Source organism: Orcinus orca, chromosome 9 (genome assembly GCF_937001465.1).
Source record: "Orcinus orca chromosome 9, mOrcOrc1.1, whole genome shotgun sequence".
Taxonomy (NCBI): domain Eukaryota; kingdom Metazoa; phylum Chordata; class Mammalia; order Artiodactyla; family Delphinidae; genus Orcinus; species Orcinus orca.
Genome location: NC_064567.1, coordinates 74172639 through 74200248, shown reverse-complemented (window position 1 = coordinate 74200248; position 27610 = coordinate 74172639). Strand labels below are relative to the sequence as shown.

General features: G+C 42.8%; 1 protein-coding gene across 5 annotated transcripts in view; it reads left to right on the top strand.

Annotated features, from left to right (window-relative positions):
- Positions 1 to 27610, top strand: part of RAPGEF5 (Rap guanine nucleotide exchange factor 5) — a 219383-nt gene that overhangs the window by 135902 nt on the left and 55871 nt on the right. For 3 of the 5 annotated variants that reach the window (XR_004486903.2, XM_033440477.2, XM_033440468.2), the window contains exons 10-11: positions 12157 to 12275; positions 12744 to 12832. Coding sequence is in view for 4 of the 5 variants with exons in the window: in XM_033440477.2 (XP_033296368.1) it covers positions 12157 to 12275; positions 12744 to 12832 (208 nt within the window). In the remaining variant the exon portion in view is untranslated. Of the gene's footprint in view, positions 1 to 12156; positions 12276 to 12393; positions 12833 to 27610 lie in introns of those variants that run through there. The other 2 variants (XM_033440473.2, XM_033440489.2) reach the window with 2 other exon arrangements.

Below are 27610 nucleotides of genomic sequence, written 5' to 3'. Positions count from 1 at the left end.
CTGAGTCCCTTGGAACCTCTTCCTCCTTGCCTTTGCCGACCTCTCTGTCCTTGATCTTGGGCCATCCCAATGTCTAGAATCTGTCTGCTCACCCACCATTCACCAGGCCATTCATTCATTTAACAGACAGTGTTGTTCTGGATGGAGGGACAGCACAGAGAACAAGACAGACCAAGCCCCTGTTCCCATGCAGCAGATATCAGAGTGGAACTTGTCCTGCCATTTCGCCTTTCTCTTCTCCTCTCTATCCCCACCCACAATCTTGTCATCAACCAAGAACTTGCATACTGGATCTAGAATACTTTCTGGGAAAGATTTAATAAAATTTAAGATTTTATGATAAAAAACAATAACACCTGTGTGATTTAATAACTCTCAAGGGTCACATGGGGAGTGTCGAGTATGAAGCAAAGTGTAGGATCTGAACTGTAGTAAACTGATGTAAATATTAGACCAGAAAGAGTGTTAAGAAAATAAAACGTGCAGGAATTAGATTAAGTCAATTAGGGAGATGCTAATATAACTTACCCTAAAGCTATTAGGGGTTTTTTTGTTTTTGTTTTTTTTGCGGTACGCGGGCCTCTCACTGTTGTGGCCTCTCCCGTTGCGGAGCACAGGCTCCGGATGCGCAGGCTCAGCGGCCATGGCTCACGGGCCCAGCCGCTCCGCGGCACGTGGGATCTTCCCAGACCGGGGCACGAACCCGCGTCCCCTGCATCGGCAGGCGGACTCTCAACCACTGCGCCACCAGGGAAGCCCGAGCTATTAGGTTTTTGAGTTGTTTTCCTGACAGCAAGGTGATGGACTCCATGACCTATATGGTGCCATCTAACTTAGTGACAAGCTGACTTAAGCTTCTCTGGAAACTGGAAGGACAGGTTTGCTAGATCATGTACATTTGCATCCCCTCCTCCATTCTCACCTCTGCTCTGTGCTGGTTGGCAGTGAGACCTGACCCCCATGGACCTAACCCGCCGGGATCTCTTGCCTTCCATCTCCAAATGGGGCTCGGGCAATGGGAGGGGTCATAGGGGATCCGAGTGTAGAAGGAGATGGGGTCAGGGTGTTTCTTCCTACCTTGTCCAGCTTTCTGCTGCAGTTATGGCAGTGACTGCACCCCTCTGGGACTGCAACTCCTCCTTGCAAGCCTCTCAGTTACTTCTCCAGCTCCCTCCCAATGGGATCCAGTACTCACTCTGACTTCCTCTTGCCCCTTCAAGCCCAGGGGTGGTTAGTATCTCCCTTTGCTGGTCCATGGTTATCTCACCATATTTTGGTTAGTTTTATCAAACCTACCCATACTTCTGTAAATAGTCCCTCCATTAAACACTTTCAGAACCTTGCTGAGTATGCCTCTTTTCTTCCAGTGTCCAGAATAATCCATGAAGCTAATAGCGTATATCAAAATAGACTTGTGATGGAAAAACAGTGCCTGTATTTCAGGATATTACATCCTATCCCCATCTCCTCTGCTCTCTTGTGCAATAGGTTTACTAGCTGAAGTTGGCTTCAGGATCAAATTCCTAGCCTTGCCCTAATTGTAGGGTTCTTAGAAAACTTGCTTTACATGATTATTAGAGGCAGTAACATTTAATAAATACAGTTCTTTTCTAGCAGCCAGAACTTCCTATCCAGTCTTGTGTACTCGTTTTTCTGTGGGAGTTTAGTCACGTTCCGTAACAACTTTGTGTTTGCTTTCACACTATGGAAGTCAGACTTGACCTAGATTTTGTAAGCTTGGGGGTGATGAATTCTATTAGTCCTATTTAGGCGTTAGTTTGAGTTATTAATCACAATATGTGTAGGATTTTTTAAAAGAACTAATTATCATTATTTAAATACTCTCATTCTGCCAGAACCATCTATACAAACGATGTGTTTGCCGGGCCAGAACTTTGTGATATGGTAAATCTAAACCACTACTCACCTTGACACATATCTTGCTTACTTTGTCTTTCCCTTAGCTGCTCTCTTAATCAGGTCTATCTTACCAGCAATATCCTTTTTACTTTTTTTTTTTTTTTTTAAAGATCTGTTTCCTTTTTTTTTTTTTCCATGAGAATAGAGAGTCATGAGATACATTGTCAGCAAATTCTGTGAAGGTTGTTCTCAGACAAAATTGTTTTTGGCCAGAGGAGATTTTTTTTTTTTCAGATAAGTATTCCAGTTCTGCTGTACCCACATTTAACGGTACAAGAATAGATGCGGGCATTGGTGGTTTGGTTTGCTAAGCTGTGTGTGAGTTTCCGTAGGACAAGATGAGGAGAGATCCCTAACCACTAAATCACATGCCACTTTCCTATTTAGGAGAGACAGCACTTTGGGCTTCTGTGAGAAAAGCGATGTCAAGAGAACTGAATTCTGTAGGATCTAAGGATTGGGAAAAAATGCCGAGGTTATCTTGTCCAGCCTCACTCACTGAAGAACCATCTTCACTTGTCAATAATGTTATTGACAAGCTCTGCTCCAGTTTGAGACAGAGCTCATTCTGCCTCTGCCATCAGTACTTCCTTAAACTGAGCCTCCATCTGCTTCCTCCATCTAGCCACCCAGTAACGGAAGGTAACTTTTCTAGAACATCACAGGTAATCCTATGGCACCCTATCCCACAAGGCAGGGTAGCTCAGAGAGTGAAAATTTCCTGCTGTGGTTTCATTCTCCCCATCTTTTTGTTCTTAGACATTCCAGCTACCCGAACAGTACCTCAAAGGGTGTGTTTCCCAGACCCGCTTGTAGCTCCTTGGTGCAGAGTCCCATGTATTTTGATCAGCAAAGTCCTGTGCCCAGAGGCTCATCACAGCCCTGTTTTGTTTTGTTGGAGGTAAAATTTGCGTAGCATAAAATTAACTATATTAAAGTGTACAGTTCCATGCCTGCCCAGTGCTTGAGCCCATCAGGCCGAAGGCAGCTTATGCACTGGACACCCTGCTAACCTTAGGCTGCATGTCTCTGGGTACCCAAGTTTTGTGGGCATCGGACCCCACTAATCCCTGCCATGTTGAACTCTGTTCCTGCCAGCACTTCATTTCCCCCTTGCCAGGGGTATTGAGCTCCGCCCTGGCTGAGCTTGCTTAGCTGTGGTCCTGAGACTACATTCGGTCCTTGGCATCCCTCTTCTCCTCTTGGAACTCAGCATGACGTAGACACACCTGTTGCCTCATCTGCCAAGCAGATTAGCCTGCTTTGGCTGCCAGCACCGGGGTAGACCAAGTCCCCCTCCATACTTATAGTCTCTAACGTGTATTAGTGACCATCTTCTGGGGACGTCTGCGGTTCTGGTTAAGGGCTCTGTTGTTGGGTCTGCCTGGGTTCAATCTCAGCTTTACCACACACCCTCACACAAGATCTTGCTTGGCCAAGTTACTTTATCAAAATGGGAGTTTTAACAGTATGTACCTCATAGAATTGTTGTAATGGTTAGATAAGATAATGGATGTGCAACTCTTAGCTTTGCTGATGTATGGTAAACCCTCAATAAATGTGATAGATTTATCTGCCTGGTCATGGCTGGATCCCTCCCTTGTTGCCTGTTCCTAGTGGGTCTGTTAGTTGCAGGTGGCAGTGCTGTCTCCTTAGTTCTTGAGCTGTGGTTACCTCTACCACTATGAGATGAAATTATGTGAGCTTTTTTTAATTGTCTAGTAGCTAATGATTGCATGACGCTTTACACTTCACAAAATACTTAACCATGTTTCCTCTTAAATATTGGCCAAGTTTTGGGGCTGCCTTAGTGATCCTCACATTAACCACCCTCAGGCCAAGATCCTGAATTAGAGCAGGTCGTTTTGGTCTCGTAACCCCTTGTCTGTCTATATCATTGTCCAGTGTGATGAGCGTGCAGCTCTTCTTTTCAGTTTACCCATATCTGTTTGAGTGTCCCAAACACTCAAGTTGATGATCAAGATGCAGAACAGCGCAGGCCACTGTTATCCACACCCCTAGTAGTTGGATTACCCTTCCTTAGGAAGAGCACCTCTCAGCAAACTGTCCCCTGTATTAGCACCATCAGAGTTCAGCACTTGAAATGTATCTTTTGAGAGTAAGCTGCTGTTCTCTAAACCTCTACTCAAAATTGCACTTTTTTTTTTTTTTTTGATACGCGGGCCTCTCACTGTTGTGGCCTCTCCCGTTGCGGAGCACAGGCTCCGGACGTGCAGGCTCAGCGGCCATGGCTCACGGGCCCAGCTGCTCCGCGGCATGTGGGATCCTCCCGGACCGGGGCACGAACCCGTGTCCCCTGCATCGGCAGGCGGACTCTCAACCACTGCGCCACCAGGGAAGTCCCCCCATATTACACATTTATCCATTCCTCATTTTGTGTGTTCATTGATCCATCTGGGTAAGGTTCTTCAAGTATTTATGAAGTGCCGAGACCTGGCTGTTTGTTGGGAATTCAAAGTTGAAGGAGATACGGTGCCTGCCCACACGTGAGCTTATGCTTTAGAAGGGAGACAGGAAAGGTCATCAGTATGTGCTTCTCGGAATGCTGAGCCCGAAGGAGTCATGTGGCACTGTGGGGTTGCAGAGAAGGGCCAGCCACGTCAGACGGGAGGTAGACGGAGCAGGTTTCCTGGAGGAGGTGGTTCTTGAAGAGAACTTCGTAGGAGGAATGAAAGTTCGACCAAGGAGGTTGGGAAATGAAAGGCGTCATAATAAGCTGTTGGCTCTAAATGCCATCTCAGTCTGTTTGGGCTGCTGTAACAAAACACCACAGACTGTGTGGTTTATAAGCAGCAGAAACTTATTTCTTACAGTTCTGATGGCTGAGAAATCCAAGATCAAGGTGTCAGCAGATTCAATATATGATGAGAGCCCACTTTCTGGTTCATAGATAGCTGTCATTTTGCTGTGTCCTCACGTGGCAGAAGAGGCAAGGGGTCTCTCTGGGGCCTCTTTTATAAGGGCACTAATCCCATTCATGAGGGCTCCAAAGGCCCCACCTCCAGACACCATCACTTTGGGGGATAGGTTTCAACATAGGAATTCGGGGTTGGGGGAGACACCAACCTTCAGTCCATAGCAAATGCCTTCGTACCACTAAGTTAGCATCTTCAGTTATGGTGTTCACAAACTTGAGGGAAAGCAGCATTGCACCTTGTGCTACTTGTATGACTTCTTGAGTGCCATGGCATCAAGCTAGATGATTCTGTGCATTCTCCATCCGGAAGCTTCTCCGGTGCTGCCTGCTTCACACAGGCTTGATGATGGAACACTGGGTCACGTGAGGAGTGTTGAGGATCCTGGTTGGCACCGAAGCGGGCAGAAGGGGGATTTTAGAGGGCACAAAATTCACATCTTGCCCAGTTCACACTTCAACCCACAGGGTGACCTGTTCACGCCCACACCCTTTTTTCCATGTGCCCTAGACTCAGGGACAGTACCATTTAGTGAATGCCTTCCCATTGTTGTGTTAGTTATATGGGCTCTTATATGTCAGTTGCACGGGAGCTTAGTTTGGTAGAATTCTGACAGATGGAGCAAGTACAGCGCTCAAGTACAAAACACAGTTATCTCATGTGATGAGCATCATAATAGGAAAGTGACTAAGTAGAGAGGGTAGGGGCAGCCTCAGAGGAGAGTGACCATTGAACCACGTGAGATCGAATTCTGTCTTTTAAAGGTAATCCACTCGCTCACTCACTCTCTTGCTTGAACTTGCACGCTCAGTAAACCGTTATCAAGTTAATATCATGTGCCAGGCCCTAAGCTGTGTGTTAGGAAGAGAACTAGAAGTCACAGTCCCTGCCCTCAAGATGTCATCATTTCGTGGAGAGCGCAGAGGGAGCAGGTAATCAGAGGTCAGTGTGACGGATGTCATGTCAGGGTTCTTTGGGCATCTTATCTGGATAGGCAGTGTTACCAGCAGGAGATTGTCAAAGAAGGTTACTTAGATGCAGTGATAAATATGAATGTCATTGTATGGAACGATTTGTACCTTTTGGGGTTCATAGACTCCAGTGAGACCTAGAACTCTGGACTCTCCCTGGGAAAATGTGCCTACACATAAAAATTTTATATACTTTCAGAAGCTTCTCCGAGTCACTAAAGCCCATCCATGAACCCCCAGCTAAGGCCTCTTGTAAGAGTTGATACTCACAGAGCATCAGGGACACAGTGCCATGGAGAATACCAGTGGCTGCTTTATGTCAGTACTTGGGAGAGGAATATTTTCCATTATCAGAGATAATGGAAAATCAAGCAAGTAGTTGTGACAATTCCAGCAGGCCTGAGAAATCCCTTAGTAATGACTTTTTCTTGCTAGTGCTGGTGACAAGTGAAAATATAAATGCAGTCAGAAATTTGGTTCAGGACAGCGTAGACTTGCTAAACTGTGAACATCAGTTCTTCACCTTACTTTTTAAAAAAAAATCAGTATTTTTATTACCCTATATGTATTTTCATCTTAAAAATAAATGTCTTTCATGTGAATAAATGAAAAAAGAAAAGTTGGATTTTGAAGTATAAAAGCTGATCTTGGTCAAGGAAGTTAATCTAAAGTAAGTCAAAGGGACGGGTTCTATCATTCATTCAGAATTTGCAGGCAGGGGAGCAGTGTAGCCATAAAAAGAAAAGAAATCAGAGCTAGTCACCAAAGAATAGAACAAAGAGATGAGGAGCAGAGAAAAGCTGAAAACCCTCCTCTGTTTTCATATTTTTCATGGCCTCTGTTCAAAAGGTCCTGTGAGTCTGTGATCAAACATCTTTCCCTCCCCTCCCCTCCCCCCCTCCCCTCCCCCTTTCAGCTGAGGATACCTGTTTATTTTTACACTTCCTTTCCTCCCCCATCTCCCAGCTCATCCCAGACTGCATCCCATAGGCAAAACTGTGAAGAATCCGTCTGTTCTGGTCCTTAGAGTTTCTTGTTCTTCCTACCATCCCTTCAAGAGAGTAGGGCAAAGACCTGGTTTGTGCAGATCTGGGAGCTGAAGTGTGTGTCGGGGAGCGGGGAGAATTCTCACTTAGCCTGTACCAACCAGAGCTGAGCGCCCCCATGCCTTGGCTGGGGTGGGCAGTGGGAAGCATGGTGCCTTCTGGGAATACATCCCACTCCCCACTGCACCTTCCTCTTCAGTGTTGCACCTACAGAAGTCCCTTCTCCTAAGGTCTGTGCCCCTTGCACTGGCATTCTTTTTTCTTTAATTAAAATTTTTTTTTAATTTTTATTTTTTGGCTGCGCCGCGCGGGATCCTAGTTCCCCGACCAGGGATCGAACCTGCGCCCCCTGCCTTGGCAGCACAGAGTCCTAACCGCTGGACCGCCAGGGAAGTCCTCGGGCATTCGTTCCTCACCCATCCTCTCATCACTTTCAGGAACATCCCTGGGTATGACTCTCTCATCCTCCTGACAAGGAAATGCATTTTATCTTTGACTCCAGTAACCATGCTCTCCACACTGCACCATGCCAGCGGCAGGGCAGCATCTTATGACCCTTGTCCATGGTCACTGTCCTCTAGCCAGAGACCACCAGGAGCACACCTGTAGTTGAGTAAGTTGGGTTTATTGCTTTTGGTTTAGTGATGGAGCCCTCGCACCATGGGGAGCCTCACAGCAGCTCAGTACAAGAAGGTGACAGAAGAAAGGACATCCCAGACTTGGGTTTGTGTTTGGTGACTTTGGGGAGGATTTCAAGTAGCAGGGCTTTGCTCTAGATCAGGAAACTGGGCAACTCTGTGACGGTATCTTAAATCTTATCTATAGGGAGAGGAGCAAAGCCAAAGTTGTCACTGGCAAAGAAGCAGCAGTCGCTACTCACTCGCTGGGCTTTCTGGTGTTTTCTGCCGTGATCAATGTTTATGCTTTGTCTGTGTTCAGATATGATTTCCGAGTGGCCGTGTTTTTGTGTTGTCCCACCACAGTCACAGAGTGGCCTTATCTGATGTTGATTCTTCGCAGAATCAGTGACATTTAACAGGAGAACACAAGGCCCAGCCTGAGTGCCAGGCCGGCTCCCAGGTGTCAGGGGCTGCTTCTCCCTTGCTCCGTCTGCCCTGCTCTGAACTGCCCCACTTCAGAGAGCAGCCTCCTTGATCAAAGCCTCCACCTGCTTCCTCCTCGACTGCCTGCCTGCTCCCTTCACTCCTGTGAAGGCTTGTCCTCGGGCCCCCGCTTATCAGCTCCTCTCTTGGCGCACTCCTTTCCCTAACCAGACAGACGCCCTGTGGAGAAGGGCTGTTTTGCGTGTGTGCTGACGGCAGCCCACAACACCTCTCCTCCCTCCCTCCTGGTGTCTCCTACGCCTATCTCTTCCCCTGGTGGGCAGAGGGGGCGTCATTCGCTGTTCTCCTCTCAGGTTTCTCTTCTTTTAATTTAAAAATTGTTTTTTTTAATTTATGTTTTTAATTTAAAAATTAAAAAAAATTGTTTTGGCCACACTGCGCAGCATGTGGGGATCCCAGTTCCCCGACCAGGGATCTAACCCGCGGGCCACACCGCACCACCCTCCCACCTCCCCACGGTGGCAGTGCGGAGTCCCAACCACCAGACCAGGGAAGTCCCCCCCCCACTCAGATTTCTGAGCACTTGGCAGGAAGGCCTAAAACCATAAACATATGTTTTTCTACCCTCAGCAGCACAAAGCTGCCTGGCAATTCCTCTTTTCATAACTTGTTTATTCCCTGTTGCAACCCCTAAAGCCATTTTTCCAACAGTTTTCAGGCCCAGGAACCTCCCCTTCCAGAAGATGGTCGGAACCCCCACTCTACGGAGATGATAGAAGGCATCTCATTTTGTCTACCTCAGCTACCTTATTTTCCCTGCTCTAATTTTTTTCTAAATTTCCACCCATCTTCTTTCCCGTGATCCTCTCTGGAAGGAGGAAGGCTCGATCCTGTTGTAGCCTAAACCCTCCATGCACGTTCCTGATCTCTCGCCCCTTCTCCTTAGCCCCTCACCTTGCCGACTTCCCCAGCCAGGCAGCCTCTTCAGCCTGACTCCTTCCTTTCGAGATGAAATTCCAAGGAGGCGGTCTTACCTGTTTGTACACTTCCTTCACATCCGCTTACACCTCAACACTCGCCTTCCCATCGTGGTCTCCTCATCACTTCCTCCTAGACTCTTCATCTTGGTGAATTTGACAACGTCAGACAGCCTTTGCCCTTGACTCTCCTGAGTCAGTGCCCTCCACCTTCTCCTGGCTTCTGTTGGTTTCACTGCTTAGTCATCTCTTTGGTAGGTTTCCTCATGACTCTGATCCCCTCCCTCTTCCTCCTTCTTTCTATGTTTTCTCTTCCTAGTTCCCTTTCTGTCCTGCTTCCCTTCAACAATCTCATCCACTCCCAAACTTGAGTAGTTCACAGATTTATCTCTGTCCTTGGCCTTTGTCCAGAGCCCTAGTTCTCTATTTCTAACTGCTTGCTAAACATCTATAGCATGATGTGTTATCAGTACTGAAACATCAGTTGTCTGAAACCAGGTTCATCATTCTCAGCAGAACCAGTTTTTTTGTCCCCTTTAATGGCATTTCCATTCTCTTGCACCCACAGATCTGGGATTTGATCTGTCATCTTTGACAGTCAAATCGCATGGGTTCTCTACCTTTGCTTTCTCTCTTGCATGTGGCCTCATCTTGGGGGAGCTCACCACGTTAGACTTACGCTGTTATGGAGCTATCACCTTGTCATTTAAGGGCAGGGCATCGGTCTTACTCACCGCTGCTTGCCCCTTAGTGTCTGCCACAGTGCCTTACCCAAAGCAGACCCTCACTGTTTGTTGAGTGGTTGTCTATAAATTAAGCATTTTAATGCTTTCCTTGCATTTCATGAACTGTTTGTCATTGAACATATTTCTTGTCATTAGTTCTTTAAATACTTTTATTCTTAACCAAGCAAGCACCAGAGTAAAGTTTCATACCCAGAACTTCAACTCTGGTACTTACGCTGTTTTTCAGGAAGAGCAGTTAGATAAGGGTACATAGGTTGGTCAGGAGGTGTTAATTTCACCTTCCTTCTTGAGAGCCGGGTATAATACATACGGTTATTACGTTTTCACGGCAATTTTAGATAACTTCCATCTCCTTTTATACATTGATTTTTCTGCTTTTTTGCTTCTTTATTTTTTAACAGGTTTTCAAAATGGAAACTATCACTGTGACATAAGATGCTATTGATAGTACATCAGTATGGTTCAGCTATTCCCCTGCCCAGCAGAGTGTAGCTGCTCTGTGCACAGCCCTGTAATACATATTAGTTACACAGACATTAGAGAAGCCCTTCCCATCCATATGTATGTGCATGGCCCGCGGAAGTTAATAATGCCGTATATCACATGCACGTAGAATGTAAAACGTACTTCAGAATGACAGCAGGCTCATATAAAATGAATATTGGCTTACGACGAGAGGAAAGCTAGGGAAAGATTTTTGTCCTTTCAAACCTGCTCTTTACTGAATTATTTGTTTCTGTGTCTCAGTATCCCGGACTCACATTCTGCCCCCACCCTTTTTTTTTTTTTTTGTCAATATTATGCTCCTCTCACCAGCCACCTTGTTTCACTTCAGCCACATGGATAACAAAAGAACCCCTTTGGAGAAATGAAAGATAGCAATTATACATTGGTATTCATGTTACAGGAGTCACACTGCCATCCTCAGGGAGTTTAACAATGAATATCCAGTATTAATTGCCACAGTAACTGTGTGTCTGACCTTGCTGAAGTGCAGTACATCAGTTTTACATAGTAAAATTATTTGCCACTAAGAGATTTAGAAAGGATGATCTTAAAATTATATTGCTGTTTAGAATGACTAGTATTTTTAAGAAGATCTTGGGGGACTCAAATGACTAGGTCACTACATTTTCTTAGGAATCAGCACACCGGGAGTTGAAATCATCATTTTCCCACTGATTTGGTTGGCAATTACGACAAGAATAGTGCCTTCCTATTCTTATGGAAGGTGAATAAATACATCGGCATCTCTGATAAATCTATGGAACTGATAATAAGGCACGAGGACATAGTACTTTTTATCCAACGGGGGGCGGGAAAATGTTCTTTTTGTGTGTTTGTACCTAATTGAGGTAGGGTTTTCTGCCAGGAGCAGAAACACAGAAGCATGCTAGGAACCCTAGGACGTGTTTCCCTGTTTAAAGAGGCAACATAATTTTTAAGGTGAAGCCTCTTTGCTATCAACTTTTCTTGCTTCAATCTTTTGCTCAGATCCTCAGAAATACAGAAGGTAAATATTTTTACATGTGTTTCTCCCTACCGCCTCTGCCCCTACCTGCCTCTGGTTGGGCGCCACCCATCAGGAGAATTTCACACTCCACACTCTGGAAGCGTTTGTCACTTGGGTGTCACTTGGGTCGGCTCCACACTGCTGGGTCAGCAGTGAGCCCGACTCTGACAGAGCCACGTCAGCGGGCCATGTTAGGCTCTGGGCTGTGGAAGCTGTGTGTGCAGAAATGAATGATTGTTCAGCCTTCTCTCCGTGTTAAAAGGGACCGCGGTGAAGAAAGTCAGTGCATTCACCCGTGACATCCGAATTTCAGCCTAGATGAGGTTCTAACTAGAGATCCGTTTTTGCTTGTATTCTGGCAAAACAAGTACGTGATAACTATGAAGGCCACCTCAAGTTCGGGAGTAAAACATGAACTGAATGATAGAATGAGTAGTTTTTTTCCCACCTTAAAATAAGGCTGTGATGTAAATGAATATGATATATATCTGCTACGTCTACTTAATATGGCTTGCTCATTGTTTTAGTGTTTAAATGAGGTTTTATATGATTTTCTAATTTTAATATAGTGGCAGTTTAAGAAGTATTAACCAGGTAAAAGAGAGTATAGCACACATGCAATTAGTATATTGTGTTTTTGAGACTTTGAACTTTGGATTTCTTAATTCACAACATTCAGGTAGTTTTAAAAATGAACTCTGAATCCCATCCCCACTTTATTCTTTTTTCCAGTTTCCTTTAAAGTATTTATGTCTTTCTAATGCTTTATGTATCCATACAACTTGAGCCTGGACCCTGTACCATTAGAGGGAGATCCTTGACCAGATTCCTAATTTGTTCTGAATCTTGTAAAGATGTTAGGTGGGAAAGCAACTTGAGAAAGTGAAGCTTTAGTTAGCTTTTTTTTTTTTTTTTTTTTTTGCCTTTTAAATTTTCTCTCTGTTTTTCCTTCTTCCATCCATCACTCCCGTCGGCAATGAAAGCAGGATGATGAAGTGACAACCGTTCAGGTTAAAGAGCAAGACCGGGACGTCCTGGTGCTGAAGAAAGTGCAGAGCTGCGGCCCAGCCCCCCAAGCGGGGAGCTTGGAGAGTGATTGGAGGTCAGAGTTCCCACCCAGCCCCATGCTCCTGTTTCCTTTTCCCTGCCTTCCTCCCCTTCTCCCGCTCCATCTCACTTGCTCTCTCTGCCTCCTCTATCCCCCCCTCCCTCCTTCCCTCCCTCCCTGTTTTCTCCGCCTCTCGAGCCCAGCGTGCTAGCTGACTGCAGAGCTCTTAGCAGCCAGATGGACTCAGTTCCCAGTGAAAGGACAGAGATGGCAAGATCTTTGAGCCTTTAGGGGATGCCTTTGTTAGTAGCCGTGCACAATGGGCAGCTCCCGGCTGAGAGTCTTTGACCCTCATTTAGAGAGGAAGGATTCTGCCGCGCTTTCAGACCGAGAGCTGCCCTTGCCCACCTTCGATGTGCCTTCTTTCAAATACATTGACGAGGAGGACGAGGACGAAGAATGGAGCAGCCGTTCACAGTCGTCCACTGAGGATGACTCCGTGGACTCTCTGCTCTCCGACAGATACGTGGTCGTGTCCGGGACCCCAGAGAAGATCTTGGAGCACCTTTTGAATGACTTGCACCTGGAAGAAGTCCAGGACAAAGAAACAGGTAAGGCAGGGGGGTGTCTCCTGCTTCCAGACTCACAGCTGCGGCTGCCCTTGTCAGTTTCCAGAGGGGCAAAGCCTCCGTCTGTACTGTAGCTGAAACCAGAGTGGGCCGACCCAGCATATGCTTCTTGGGCCTCCCCCTTAGCCTCCTGCTGTTTTGTTTAAATCCAGTAAATGGACGCACGTAGATCCAAGCAGCCGCCTGGGAAGTAGCTGTCTGTACAAAGAAAATGATACGAAGGCAGATGTTCTTGTTCCGCTGGCCGTTTTTACCACATCTCACCTAAAGGCAGTTGGCGAGAGGCCAGCATTTAATAGCCAGTGTCCAGTGGGAAGGAATATGAGGGATGGGGTTACCAGCTATAGCGTGCACCTGGCTTGTGGGAAGCACTGAGCTGGGGGGAGTAGCCTCCCTGCCGAAAAGTCAACAATTAATGCTTAGCAGCAACTTCTGCCTTTTTCCATGTGGTTTACAAACTGCTCAGAGCAAGCCCTGCTGTGCAGGATATGATACTCATAGCTTCTCAGACCAGAAACTGTAATTCACTGAAGTCTTGTTGATCAGGCTTCTTGTCCTTTCTGTTTAATCTGGGAGCAAAATACCCACTTAGCTTTTTCACCCTTGCACTTCTGGAAACACTACCATTGCATGATCTACCCAAACTTCCTTTATCACACAAGGGCAGTGCTTGCTTCTCTTAAGCAGAATTTATAATTTGTTCCAGCCTGGAGCAGTTATTCCAATGAATAGGCCTCTGGCTGTAGCCTGAATTCTGCAACTTGATGCCCTGACTAAAATGCACTTTTTGCTGCCACCATAGCACCTGTGATGCCGCAGTTTGCAGTATATCAACTGCGTCAATAAAAGGCATTTTTGGTTTTATTAGTACAAGTAACTCCTTAGGTTTTTCCCATGCAGGAAGGGTTGTGAAATGACAGCTTAGGTGGGAACAAGAGTTTCCTTGGGTCCCAGTAGTTTTATCTGAACTTAATTGATGTCTGGCTCTATACTGCATTATAAAGGACGTTAAGAGAAACAAAGATGTGTGAAATATGTAATAGTGTTTTTATAAAAAAGCCAAAAATGACTCAATCACGCATCCTACATAAATGTTACTGTTTGATCTTGAAATTCAAATAAAAACTTTATTTTGCACATCTGTGTTTGGGGAAAAATAGGAATAGTTGTCATTTATACACAAACAAGCTAAAAGAGAAACGTATTGTTGTGGCATTTGCTGGGTGGTTTTTGTATGTCTATCTATTAATATTTTGTGCGTTTGAGCACTATTTCCGTGTTCTGCTTCATCAGAGATAGTCATCATGGAACTGGCCATAATTTTCCGTGTACTGGTTAGCAGACTGCTTTACACAGGTGGTTTGGACTAGATTACAGGCAAGTTATCTGCCACGAAGAGGACACCTTTGAACGTGCGTAGCAGTTTGGGGGACTGAATGCATTCTTTTTAATAGCACTGCAGTTCTATAACACAGGACTTTGTGTCTAAGTCATATTAATAAGAGTAGAAATTACTGAAGCCAGTACTAGGCCTACTTGATTTCTTTTTTCTTTCGTTCTCACTGTCATTAGTTTTTTGTGAAAGATGGCCTAGGTACCCACTGACAAGTTACCCCTGGGAATGAGAAATCACCCTAATTCCTGTTACTAATGCCAGGAGTGGCCTCCTGCTGGGAAACAGTGTTGTACCTGGTGTCTAGTGACTGGTATTCCCAGTTTCTTCTCGATTATACCAACTCTGGGATCAGATGTGTCCCTCTTGCCAGGTGCCGAGCAAAGCTAAAAGGACCACGACTCGGTGTGGCCAAAGCCGGGCAGGTAGAGCCCTGCAGGGGTCAGTCTCTCCTCATTCCTCCTCATTTCCTTAGCGTTTGCAGAGGACACATGTAAAACTTCAGATGTTTGCAGGGACACCTGAGAGGGAAAACAGTAACAACTCTTCCTCTGATCAAAGGAGAGTTTTATGAAAATGAAAAAGTCAACTTTGGAGAGAGATTGACATGTAATATGATAGGGACACCTAAGTGGAAGTCACATGCAGTTCTGCCACACTTCACGAACAGCGCTTGGAGAAAATACAACAGAAGAGCCACTGGGTGGCTTTTGTTGGTAACATTTTAAAAAATATAAATCTAAAATCAATTTCATTTACAAATTGAAGAAAAGTGGTTATGAGTTCGTTCTAGTTTGAATACTAAATGAGTCACATATTTAAAGTAGTTGGGGCCCCTTGTCACTGACAGCGGTGAATGTTAGTTCTTTATCTTGGTCAGGCTGGCAACCCTCACTATAAAAGGTCTACGTGTGCAGGAGTCTGAGTCGCGTAAACATATGGAAGACAGATGGAGGAAAACGAGAAGGGGCTGCACTAAACGTATACAGCAGCGTTTTTATGTTCTTGAGCGCCCCTTTTAGGGAGATGGAGCCATATGGAGCCGGGTGGGGCCATATGGTGGTTATCCACATGGCCCCAACGGCAATGAGGAAGAAAGCATTCATGGGAAGAAATAAATGGTCCTGGAGGCTGGGATGAGCCTGTTCTGGACTCTTACATTCCTGTACCCACCAGAGGCTGGGGAAGTTAACCAAGCAAGAGACGCAAGTTATTTCCATCTCTTCCCCACAGAAGTCACCTCATTGTGAAAATGTAGGTGCAAGGCCCAATAGGCTAAGAGACCTATACTCACAAAGGACAGGTTCAGGTGATTAGTAATTGCTGTGTACATGCAAGTGGAAAAAAAGTTTACTTAATTGAATGGAATAGAAATAAGAGATACTGTATTTTTGTTATTACCCAAATCTAGAATAGAATGGAATAGCAAACAGCAATTCATATAGTATTCTATCACCATATCAAACCGAGTGTCAAAAGCAAAAAACATTATTAGAGATGCTTACAAGCAACCTACTAATGATTTTCATAAATGATTTGATCCACACACCACTTACCATGCTTCTTTTCATAATCCCCTATGTGCCTACCTTTCCTGCCTGGTACTACCAGGCACAAACAGTCATCCTGGGAATATCTGGAATGAGTGGATGGATGGATGGGTGGGTGAATGAATGAATAATTCGTCACTGTTTAAAATAGAAAAACTGTTTGAGTCTGGTAACTGGATACCTATCTGTGAACGTTGAAGGACTGAAGCTGTTTTCAAAGATTACCTTTTCTTTCGAGGTTCAGGGTCTGACTTGAAGCGTTTGGAATGTTAGGGAAAAATCAAGCAGCTCTATCTTTCATCTTCCCAGAAATAGGGCAGACGTCACTGGGCATTCCCAGCCCAGGAGAATTACAAGGAGGGCAAGAAGCAAGAAAATGTGTTGTGAATAGAGGAGCTGGAGGGGTAGAGGAGCAGGTCCCCACCACTAGCCCCGTCTCTGGAAAGGAGCAAATGTGTTTTGTCTAGAGATGCTTCTATTAGGAATAACGATTTCTGTTCTAAGGGGGGTGACCGGGGACAACACTGTGATCAGATGGATACGTAGAGAAAATCCTTCTTACTGACTTTTCTTTCTACATCTGCATTATGATGAGTCTACCTTAGGGGAAACACAAGAGGAAATAACATTATTTGCTCCCCTTTTTTTCCCCATGTCTTGGGTTTTTATTCATCTTTTTGAAGCAAATGTGCTTATGATTACAGGTTTTGAAGAAAAAACAAGCAGGGAATAAGGTAGTGGGAACAGGTAAAGCATATTAGCCGATTCTTACTAGGCTCGGCCTGCTTTCTTCCAGGTATGGCTGTTTTTACTGCATGAGGTTATCGTTCAGTATATTGTGTACTCAGTGTGGGAATGTCTGCTCATCCTGCTTTGACCACGGAAGGCATGGACGCCTCTGTGTGGGTGGTGTACTTTCAACAGCACCTAGTAGGCTGATTACATCATGGAGAAAGTGAGTCCCTTACCTTTGTAACGAGGCAACCCCCTCCGTGAAAGTACCTGGTTTATATCATAGGAGTGTCTCACTTCATTGATAGGCTCCCAAAGCTATTCTCCATTGCCAGCTTAATGGCTTTTTTTGGAGCATTGCACTGATGGAACCTTGAGTGAAGCTAGGGCAGGCAAGCCATTTTTCATTTTCTTTTATCTTCTTTCCCGTTCCAGCACCAAGCGTATCCTAAATACTTGATACATATTTCTTGTGAAGGAAAATTAAGAATGCCTTTTTCCTGATCGTTGGAAATACGGAAGACAGTTTAGGTGAACTTCTTCCTTAATTTCCTTACCTTTTAGGATTTCTGGAAAGATGTTTGGTGCTTCTCTTCTAGGCTTGCTTTTGCAGGTGGCAAGACCTTTATAACGCTGCGGCCGCATGGCTTTTGCAGGACTAAACCTTTTGATGGGTAGACATGGAAGTTTTTAGGTGGTGGTAAGCCTCGCCGTGATTTTGTGCAATTAACATGCATGTAAAATTATCTTGGATCTATCTTTTTATTTTTGTGGTATCATGTAACACATAATAGACCAGTGGATCTTATCTGTGGCTGTATCGTTAGCAGCACGTGGGGCATTTTTCAAAATATCAATGTCTGGGTCCCACCCCCGAGATCCTGGTTCAGTTGACCCGAGTTGGGGCCTAAGAGTTATGGGCTTTGAAGGCTCCCCAGATGAAGCTATATGTAGCCAGGTGTGAGAGCCACAGAACTAGGACAGTGACTTTGTCTCTTCACTTTTTTCAGAGACATATTCAAAGTGTCTAATAGTTATCAATTTGCCCCTGAGAACTACGGGCGTCATTTCTCCTTTCCTCTCCTGCCCTCCCCACTCCCTCTCCTGGTCTCTGTGTCCAGCCTCATATCCACTGGTCCCTGCCCTAGAGCCTCTGCAGCCTGAGTTCAAAATTCACAAACCTGCATTGCTGGTCCATCCACTGAAATGGTTTTGAAAAAAGAAAACAATCAGAGCGGACGGAGGTACTGGCCACACAGCTGTTAGCTCTCAGTTCTTGGAATGAGGAGGTGACGGTATAGTGAACAAAACCCATTTGGATTTTTGCAGGGTTCTGTCACACTCCAGGGATCTCTGGGTGGTCCTTCAGTCTCACAGCCAAGAATGCTTACTTCTGTAAGAAATGATGTTCTAAGGAAGGAGAATATGCACGCAGCAGAGTAGAAAGGGTACCAAAATGAGATTCTGAAGCCTTGGGTCCCCAGATCTGGGCTCCATTAATAGACCAACCTGAGACCTTGAGCAAGTTATATGTGAGATGAGTTCTGACATATCTTTCATCACTAAAATGCTTTGATCTAAAGAGATTTATGTCAACCCCTTTCCTTTCAAAGTATGTCACAGAACCGTAGAATTCTAGATCTGGAGGAGACCTTAACCCTGCGGTCGTTTTGTGCTGACCTCACCATCACTTAGGCTTTGCACAAGGGCTTAGGCGGTTTGGCCTGACTTCATGTTGCCCTGTCTTACTGCTGTGTTTCTTCAGCCTCGCTCAGAGAGTAGTTAGAATGTTGATGGGGTAGCAGGCTTGGAATTCAAGGCTCAGTGGCCATACCCGGTGATGATTTAAGTGTGTTTGTGTATAACCTTGTCCAATGGGAAACTCTTTAAGTTCCTTTGGGAAATTATGCTATAACATTTACAAAGAATAGCTTTGGTTTATCACCTACCAGTAATAGCCGTTTGCAGAGAGTTTTACTACCAGGCCATTTTGGGATATTCAGAAACAGTCCGTTGCTAGAGAAAAGCAGCGGTTTTCCCCCAGTGATGAAATACTCTGCATCCTGGCTCTTATGCTAGCCCTCCCCCTGTAATTCCTTTACTTTTAACTTTACACACTGCTTCTGTAATAAAATACAGCAGTGCATATTTGAGTGTTCAGTTTCTATATGCGGGTGAATGAATACCATAGAAAAATTTAATTCCTTCCTTCCGCAGATATTTTCGACCTCTTACGTAGGCACTGTTCTAGCTGTGGGGCATACAGCTGTAAACAGAATACACACAAACTCCTTACCTTCGTGGGGCTTACGTTTTAGTGGAGGGGGTCAGACAAAAAGCAAATAGGGAAAGAGTGGATGTTCGTGGTGCTAAATAACCAATCTCATTATAGACACAAATTTGGGAGAACTATATCCACATGTCTTTACAAATGAAGAAGCTAGAGGATGTTTTAATGTGTTTAAAGTAGTATAGAGGATGAATGTGAAATGTCTGGTCCTATTCAGCAAGGTTCAGAACCAAAGGAAATAGACTTAGTTGAAAAAATAAATAAAAGGAGCTGGAAGTAGGTATAAGTATCCCTGGATGGTACTGGCGACGGCTAGGAGCCGTAGACTCTGCAATCCGGGGAAATGGTTGATGTCAGCCTTTTACCTTCTTGACCTGTGAAAGTAGCTTTCTCAGAGACAAATAACTGGACTAGGTTGCCACTCGAGGTCCTTTTCAGCTTTATGAAACTGTCAGTGTTAAATATTAGGTTAATTTTGTTTGCATACATGCTAATGAAAAAATCAACGAAAGACTAAATAAATTCATTAGCACCAACTCCAGCTGCCCTGGGTGTGCCTCAGATGCAGATGAGAACCCCACTGTTCAGCGAAGGCTTGTGTTTTCAGATAAAACGAAGGCTTGAAACAGCGATCCACGGTGACGATGAAAATCCCCAAAGTGCCATTGAGAGAGTGCTAGGAGTAAAGTGCTCATATTAGGATATTGGTTTCTGTTCCGCTTTATAATCTCTGTGCTTTTGGTTTGGTTTGGTTTGGTTTTTTGGCAGTTCCCTTAGCTTCTCTCCTAATTGCTAATGTGGAGAATGTAATGTGTTTGCCGATTGTAATTGAAGCATTGGAAGACTTTATAAATTAATACTGACTAAGTGATGAGATAATTAGAATTGTGTAGAAATTTCTTTCTCATTTGCCTCATGTATGAAATCAAAGAGTTTAGACCACATGACATCTGAGGCCCCTTCCAAATTTGAGAGCCACGATCTGACACCGCTCTGTTTATCCAAACATCCTCTCCACTAGATGGGTGCTTGTACAGGATGATTATCTCCATCTAACGGACGTAGATGCTAAGGCAGAAGTTAACTAATCTGCTTCAGAGATACAGTGGTCATTTGAATCTGAAAGTGAACCCAGATATATTCCTAGCTTTGTCCTAGACATCATTTTTGTCTAGTGGCTAAAGTCTTGAATGAAAGGCAGAACTGAAATAAAAAACCTACCATTCGACTCTAGCTATAAACCCCAAATCAGGCGCTTCAGTAGCCACTTAAGAGGGAGCTAATCTCCAGCACAAAGACCTGCTTCTTGGTTTCCACCTGTGAGCAAGGTGGCCGCTGGGTGGGCTCACTGCTTCAAGAAGGTTACACAAGAAAGGGGGTGTGGGGGAAGAGGTCCTAGTTGCAGCTGATGCTGTATCAGACCACTCACGTCAGATAATGTTAAAAATCAGATTATGACTGTGAATCTCATTTGAGGTGTTCATCTTCTGAACTAATCTATTCACACCACCTTTGAACATGTGATACTATATATGATAACAAGGGAATTGATGCTTTTACACTGCCAGTAGATTGTGGGTTAATTAATACTCTTGTTGGTAATGAAGCAAGGTGAAATGCAGTGAGACAGAGATGAAGCATAAGGTCATTAGTGTACACTGATTAATAGTGAAAATGTGGAAGTTTTCATTACAGCATAACCAATGGGCAAAAGAAGATGTTTAATGGATAAAGATGTAAGGAGGAGTACAGCCTACTTTTCAGGGATACCGTCCCCATTTCGAATGAGACTGGATCATCGGAGTGCATTTATTAAATCGCATCATTTTCATGTTTACTCCACATGATGTCTTCCAGTACTTAAAGTTCAACTCTAAGTCTAGAGCACCCTAGAAACAAACTGAAATATTGTAGGGCTGTGAGAAATTAATTTCAGGAGGATCTGAAGATAGGAAATGGAAACTGAAATACACAAGGGGCGAGAATCACCTCAGAAATTAGATCTTTAGTCTCCTGACTATAAGGGTTTTGAAAAACTTGTGCATCTTAAGAAGAGTTTTTAGACTTTCTTCTTTGAATACTTCTAAGGAAAATATCAACAACTTTCTGATGGGCTAGAGGGAAGGCTGTGTCCTAGAGTTGGGAAGTGAGATAGAGGATCTTTGAAAGTTTCCTTCACACATTATATTCTAGATAAAATACACATGTGACTTTTTGTTTCTGTGAAGTCTGTCCTGCTGGTGATGTCCTCAACCCCCCAAACCATGAGGGTTTTCCTATGTAAATTGTAGCCAGAACAGAAGGCTTAGAAATGAATGGACTTTCTCCTTTATTCACCTTGGAAATTTTATTTGCTTTATTCCCCTTATTTACATTTTCTTTGCTTCCCCTAAAATGCTTTTCCTCCAACTCAGGTGCTCGATTTGGTACTCATCTTTTTAGGTAGACAACTGTGGGGAACCTTAGGTATTTCTTTCTTTGTAGTTCAGTAAATTTCTAATTTCCTAGAATGGCTGGTGGATAAATTATTACAAATAACAAAATACTCTGGTACACTGAGAGTTGCCATAAATATGTACATAAATTGTCAATTTTCAAAGAATCATAATAGATAAAATTACAGTCTGTTTTTAAATGTAAAATATAAAGGCCCTTTCTCATAAGTCACAAAGTTCATGTAGAATAGTCTTTGGTTTTATAATTACATGAATAAGATATTGGCTTAAATCTGTATAGTCTCTTTGACATAGGGTGAAGGTTCCCTTTTTTTTTGTAATTTTTTAAAATATATATTTTTATTTTTTAATTTATTTTGGTTGCTCTGGGTCTCAGTTGTGGCAGGTGGGCTCCTCAGTTGCGGTATGCATGTGGGATCTAGTTCCCCGACCAGGGATCAAACCCAGGCCCCCTGCACTGGGAGCACGGAGTCCTATCCACTGCATCACCAGGGAAGTCTCTAAAGGTTGCTTTTTAAACACAAATCCAGTATAACTTGTAGTTTTTCTCATAAAGATGCGTTTGAGAAAGGTAATAGCTTTGTTTAGTTTTCTCTTTATATTTTGTCTCTCTAATATATACCCTCTAAGAACAAAGGCTGCTACTTCTATTTTTCTATCTATAGTTCTATAATCTATAATTTCTGTAGCACAGTTTCTCAGTTGGGTGCTGATTTTTGTTCTTATAAATTTCTTTTTTTGTTCTTTTTAAAAGGAAAATGGATTTTTATTTCTTTAAAAAGAAAATGCTGTTCTTAACTCTTAAAGTTTTAAAAATGACCATATTTTCTCAGTGAATTTGGGGTCTACTGGCATATTTAATATTGTACTTTAGTAGAAACACTTGTGATTTTGCCAGCGTCCCGCTATATTTCCAGAAACTTGTTTAAATGTGTGATGTGAGTCAGGTATTTTTGGAGCAGCGAATTGAAAGAAGCAACACATTCTGAAATTTCTGGAGACAAGATACTGTGTCAAAAGTCAGTTTGACAATCGAGTAATTTTAGCAGAATCATAGTTTTAATGTAACATCAGCACATGAAATTACTCGAGACTGTGCTTAAGACAATTCAAAGGATGAAAAAACTCTCTTTTCTCTCTCCCTCTGTTTCTCTCCCTCAGAGATCTTGTGTGTCATCTCTCCAGTTGATGGATTTAAAGTGAGATTATCAGATGTTCTTGTCTGTATTTTTTAATGCTGTGACATCGTCCTCAGTCAAAAATTTAGCATCCTATCGGAAAATGGGGAAAAAAGTGATTTTTCTGTATAAGAGTATGGATTTCAGATAGTCTTGTAAGTGTGAGGAAGGAATGCTAGTAAATAGCAATTTGTTGATTATAATCGCTGCATGTTAATCTCTCACAGCATGTTTCAGTCAAATTATGGCCTCATGTAAAGGGTGCAATGCCACAGAATTGCTGTAATTGACAAGCACATGTCTAAAAGGAATGTTCTTCAAGTGGGAGAATTTTTGCCTTTAACGTACCTATAATTGAGCTTTTCCTCATTTCTTTTTGCAGTCTTTCTCATTATAACCTTCCCCTCCCATTTCCCATTATCCTCATTTTTTGCCCTTGGGGCTTTCTCGCTCTACAATTGAAACGATTCTTTTCATTCTGTTTGCAGCTTTTTTGCCTTGTGCTTAAGGCTGCTATTAGGCTGGCCGTCCTTCCCCCAAATCTCAGAAATAAATATGAAATTAGACAGAATTGGTAGGTATGTGTGAACGGAAAGTGTGGTGGAAAACTAAAATACCATGTTGTAATCCCCAGAATATCTTGCTGTAATCTAAATAGCGACAGAAAATTACTTTCAGAGCCATCCTGTATCCTTTTCTGTTTCAGACTTATCCTTCTTTTCAGCATTCAGGATACTTGGTCAGTCTTCTAAGTTTTAAATCTTTTAATCCTGTAAATGAGCTTCACTTAGTGTGAAGATGAAAAGCATCAGTTAAAATTGCCCATCTCATGTCTGGTTAGATATTTCTACCTAAATTCTCAGTCTAACAGTGAACAGGGTTTTAGGTGAGTGGCTGTATATATCAGGGCTCATGATGGTAGTTCTAATATTAAAGCATCTGGTGTTTTCCTTCTTGCTACATCCCTTTGAATGTGCCTTAAATAGACTTGTTATGAAGAAAGATTTACATAGTACATAGAGCAAGTTAGGTTTTCCCCCCAAATTTTCTTCCTGTCTTGCTTGATATCACATGGCTTGTTTTTGTGTAGCAGGCTTATAGATATCATAAATACAGTGTCATGATTTTGTTAAGAAAAAAAAAGAACAGGGTGAAGATATTTTCATCCTAATTTTGGATCTTTTCCCAAGAACGGAACGTACGAAGTGTGACTCCTTGTGTCTTAGTTCAGTTTGATCTGAATTTGAAGGCATTGCAACGTCGTTTTCATTTACCACTGATGACTTTTGTAGAAAGATTTTAGTAAGCTCAAGTTCTGCCAGTGCTGATTGGCATGTTGTGAGTGCGTATCTCAGAATTATTATGACAGTTTACACTATGACAGTCTTCTGGGGAGGTTGTTTGTTCTTTTAAAAAATAATCAAAAACATAAAAGGCAAATATGTCTTCATCAGCACATTCTACAAATCCACAGTAATGAGATCAGGATAAATTCACAGCACTCATCTCTCCTTAAATGTACGTTCCCTGCTTATGATAGCTGAGAAACTTGAGAACAAGACCACATTACTGATCATGTGTTTGAGTTCCTGAAAATTTTCTGTGGGTGTATATTATTTGTGATCAGGCATGGCTGCATACAACAGAAAATCTCAAACAGTGACATAAACAGGTTACGTATACTTCTGTCTCATGTGAAAATAAAAATAAAGAAGTGCAGTCCAGAGCTGGTAAGGCCCCTCTGAAATCAGCCAGGAGAGAGATTCCTTCCAGCTCTTTGTTCCAGTGTCCCTAGAGTCTGACCTGCATCCCACGAACCAAAGTGAATATAGCATCACAGTCCAGGTAGCAGGATGGAGCTAGTTAAGAACATACCTGTTCATCACACCTGGCTTCTGCTTCTTTCTCATGGACCAAAACTTAGTTGTGGCCACATCTAGATACAAGTGAGACTGGGAAATGTGTTGTTTGGTTTGGTTTTAAGCTATCTGGAGAGCAGTATGCCCAAGAAAAATCAAAGTTTGGTTCCTAAAGAAGAGGAAAATGGCATGAAATTTTATGAATGGAAGCTTATGTTAATTTGTTTTGATACTATAGACCCGAGGCCATAACTATATATTTCTGTCCCTTCAAAGTAATATAAACACATTGTAATTTAAAGTGCTATATAATCACTTTTTAAAAGCCTATAAAGTGGTTTGGATTAAGTCTTATATGCTTCTCAACAAGTGACCGTTGACACTAATCTCATGTATTCTTTTTTTTTTAATTGATGTATAGTTGATTTACAATGTTATGCCAATCTCTGCAGCACAGCACAGTGACTCAGTTATATATACATTCTTTTTTTATATTCTTTTCCATTATGGTTTATCACAGGATATTTAATATATTTCCCTGTGCTATACGTTAGATAATCTCATGTATTCTTAATTCTCAAGGTTTACTTACCGGTAAGTACCTTTCTTGTGTGATTTGAGCCCCTGAATTCATGCTAGAGAATTCTGCATTTTTCACTCACAAATTCTTCCTTCCAGTTGTTAGAAATATTTTTCATAAAATAAATTTAACATATACCAAGAAACAGTTCATGTCATATGGCTTTGAAGAAGTTTTTTTAACAATATCACAAAGTAAATTTGTTCTTTTAAGAGTAGGTTATAGTATACAATTTTATATAATTATATTATTGTACTCTTGGTGATATTTCAGAACTCATATGTACCCATTACATACCTGTGTGAGTCAAATCACCATGAATCATGCTAACAGAAAGGCTTAAGGATGTTCGTAGGCTTGTAAGTAGTACATTTAATTTAAAACAAAACTGACTTCTTAGAACCACTTGAGACAAGGGATATGTATGAGTGCCTTTAGCCAAAAGGCAAAAATATCTTGGCCAGTGACAGTTAATACACGTTTAATGGTCTGTTGATCCAGATGTTGGGCTGACAGGTGATAACTGAGGTGAGGGATAGCCAAGACTTTGACATGCAAGTCACTTCTTTTGATTTGGGAAAGAGTGAACAAAACGTAATGTGACTAATGGTTTTCAGTATCTACAGTGTCTAATACGGAGAAGTTTATATAGAAGAAAAGGAAGAGTTTTATGGTTTGACCTTTTAAAAAAATTGTTTTCCTTTCTGCTGTTACATTTCAATTTTTAAAAATATAAATATGTATAATTGGTCGTTAAAATATCTTAAAAACATTATGAATCTGTGGACTGTCTTAATCCTTCCATGTGATTGTCATTTCCACTTTTAGAAAAGTAAATTGGCTGATCTCTTATAGCTATTTGCTATTGCCAGGTGTTTGCTAGAAAATCAAAACAAAATAACAAAATTTGAGTAGGAATAAAGGAATTGTAGCATGCGCATAGGTGGAAAAAGACGTCATAGGGCCATCTTTGGCAATTCAAGGCCAGTAAAAAGACCGGATTCCCGTATCTATGATGCTTTTCCCTGTCCAAACCCAGGATTCCATGACTTTCCTGTACTTCCTTTCCCCTTACCCCTGACATGGACGGTTTGTATCCACACCCTCAGGAGAACATTGTGCAGTGAGAGCCATTGCTGTGGCTCAGCACGCCTTGGGACCTAGGCCCCTTCCGGCATTAACTCAGTGGTTATTCTCTGTACTTATGTCAGTCTCAGTGTCATCATCCCGCTAAAGGTAAGACCTACCTTCTAAGGTGGTTTTGAGGAACACAGATCATGTGGGTGACGCTTGTGGTACAGCCCACAATATGTGGTCCATAAAGGTTGGCTGGTATGGTTATTTTCATACAGACTAGCCACTGTCTTCCCCCCCACCAACCGACGTTTCCCCGTCACCTACTGAAGCCACCGCCGGCTTCCTGGGGCACAGTAAGGCATAGATGTGGTTCAAAGCATGGTTTGGGGCTCTCTGGGGCTAAAACATGTGTGCTGGGTGGCAGTGGTGGGCAGGGGTGGGGTATGGAGGTTCGCTCAGACATTCACATGGATGGAATATTCATCAGGCTGGAGCTTGTAGAGTGCCCGTTGTGGTCCTTTTAACGATCTCACCGGTCAAATTCCAAATCCTTGCAAAAGCTGAGACTTTATCTTACAACTTGGTCTTCTCCAGAGCAGAGAGCCCTGTGCTCAGCCCTAAGTAATAGGTGTTTGGTCATCCGTTTCAACCAAACCTTTCTCTGTGACCCTAAACCACAAGTCTCCCTTTCACCTGTGTGAGAAAGATAGCAGCCACGTGATATTGGAAAGAAAGAGTTCTAATGACTGTTCTGGAAACCAGACACAGAGGCATGTCTGCTGTCAGTCACTGGTTGAAATACATTTCCTAGAAATGTTTTCAAACACAGGCAATACATTAAAGTAAATTTTCTTGTATCGGAAGTGTTCAGTTTGTGTGAGATCTTGTGCCACATTGCTTAGAAAGAGCCCTAGTTGTGTTTCCTTTAAATGAGTAAGTTTGCAGAATAGATTTTTAATTCTTAGGTTTAAAATAGGCAATTGACTATCCATTGCTAAACTTTATTTAAAATAACTTCTCTCTAGTGTCCATAAAATTTCTTTTAACTAGAAACAAAAGTAAATTAGTAAATAAATAAAATTTTACTTGTCTGAAATTCAGCACTAATGAGTCACAATGACCAAGGGAAAAAAAATTAACACTCAGAATGGTGATATATTTCAAGTTTTGAAAGAAAGCTACAATAGAGATTCTTCTTAGTGCTCAGGAGATAAAAATATCATACCTTGTTTTAAGTTGAGTCAAGTATTAGAGTTATTGCTTGGAATAACCATGCCTGAGACTTCTGATTTAAGATTTTTTTTTAACACCTTTATTGGAGTATCATTGCTTTACAATGTTGCATTAGTTTCTGCTGTGTAACAAAGTGAGTCAGCTATATGTGTACATATACCCCATATCCCCCCCTCTTGCGTCTCCCTCCCACCTTCCCTATCCCACCCCTCTAGGTGGTCACAAAGCACCGAGCTGATCTCCCTGTGCCATGCAGCTACTTCCCACTAGCTATCTATTTTACATTTGGTAGTGTATGTATGTCCATGTCACTCTCTCACTTTGTCCCAGCTTACCCTTCCCCCTCCCTGTGTCCTCAAGTCCATTCTCTACGTCTGCGTCTTTATTCCTGTCCTGCCCCTAGGTTCATGAG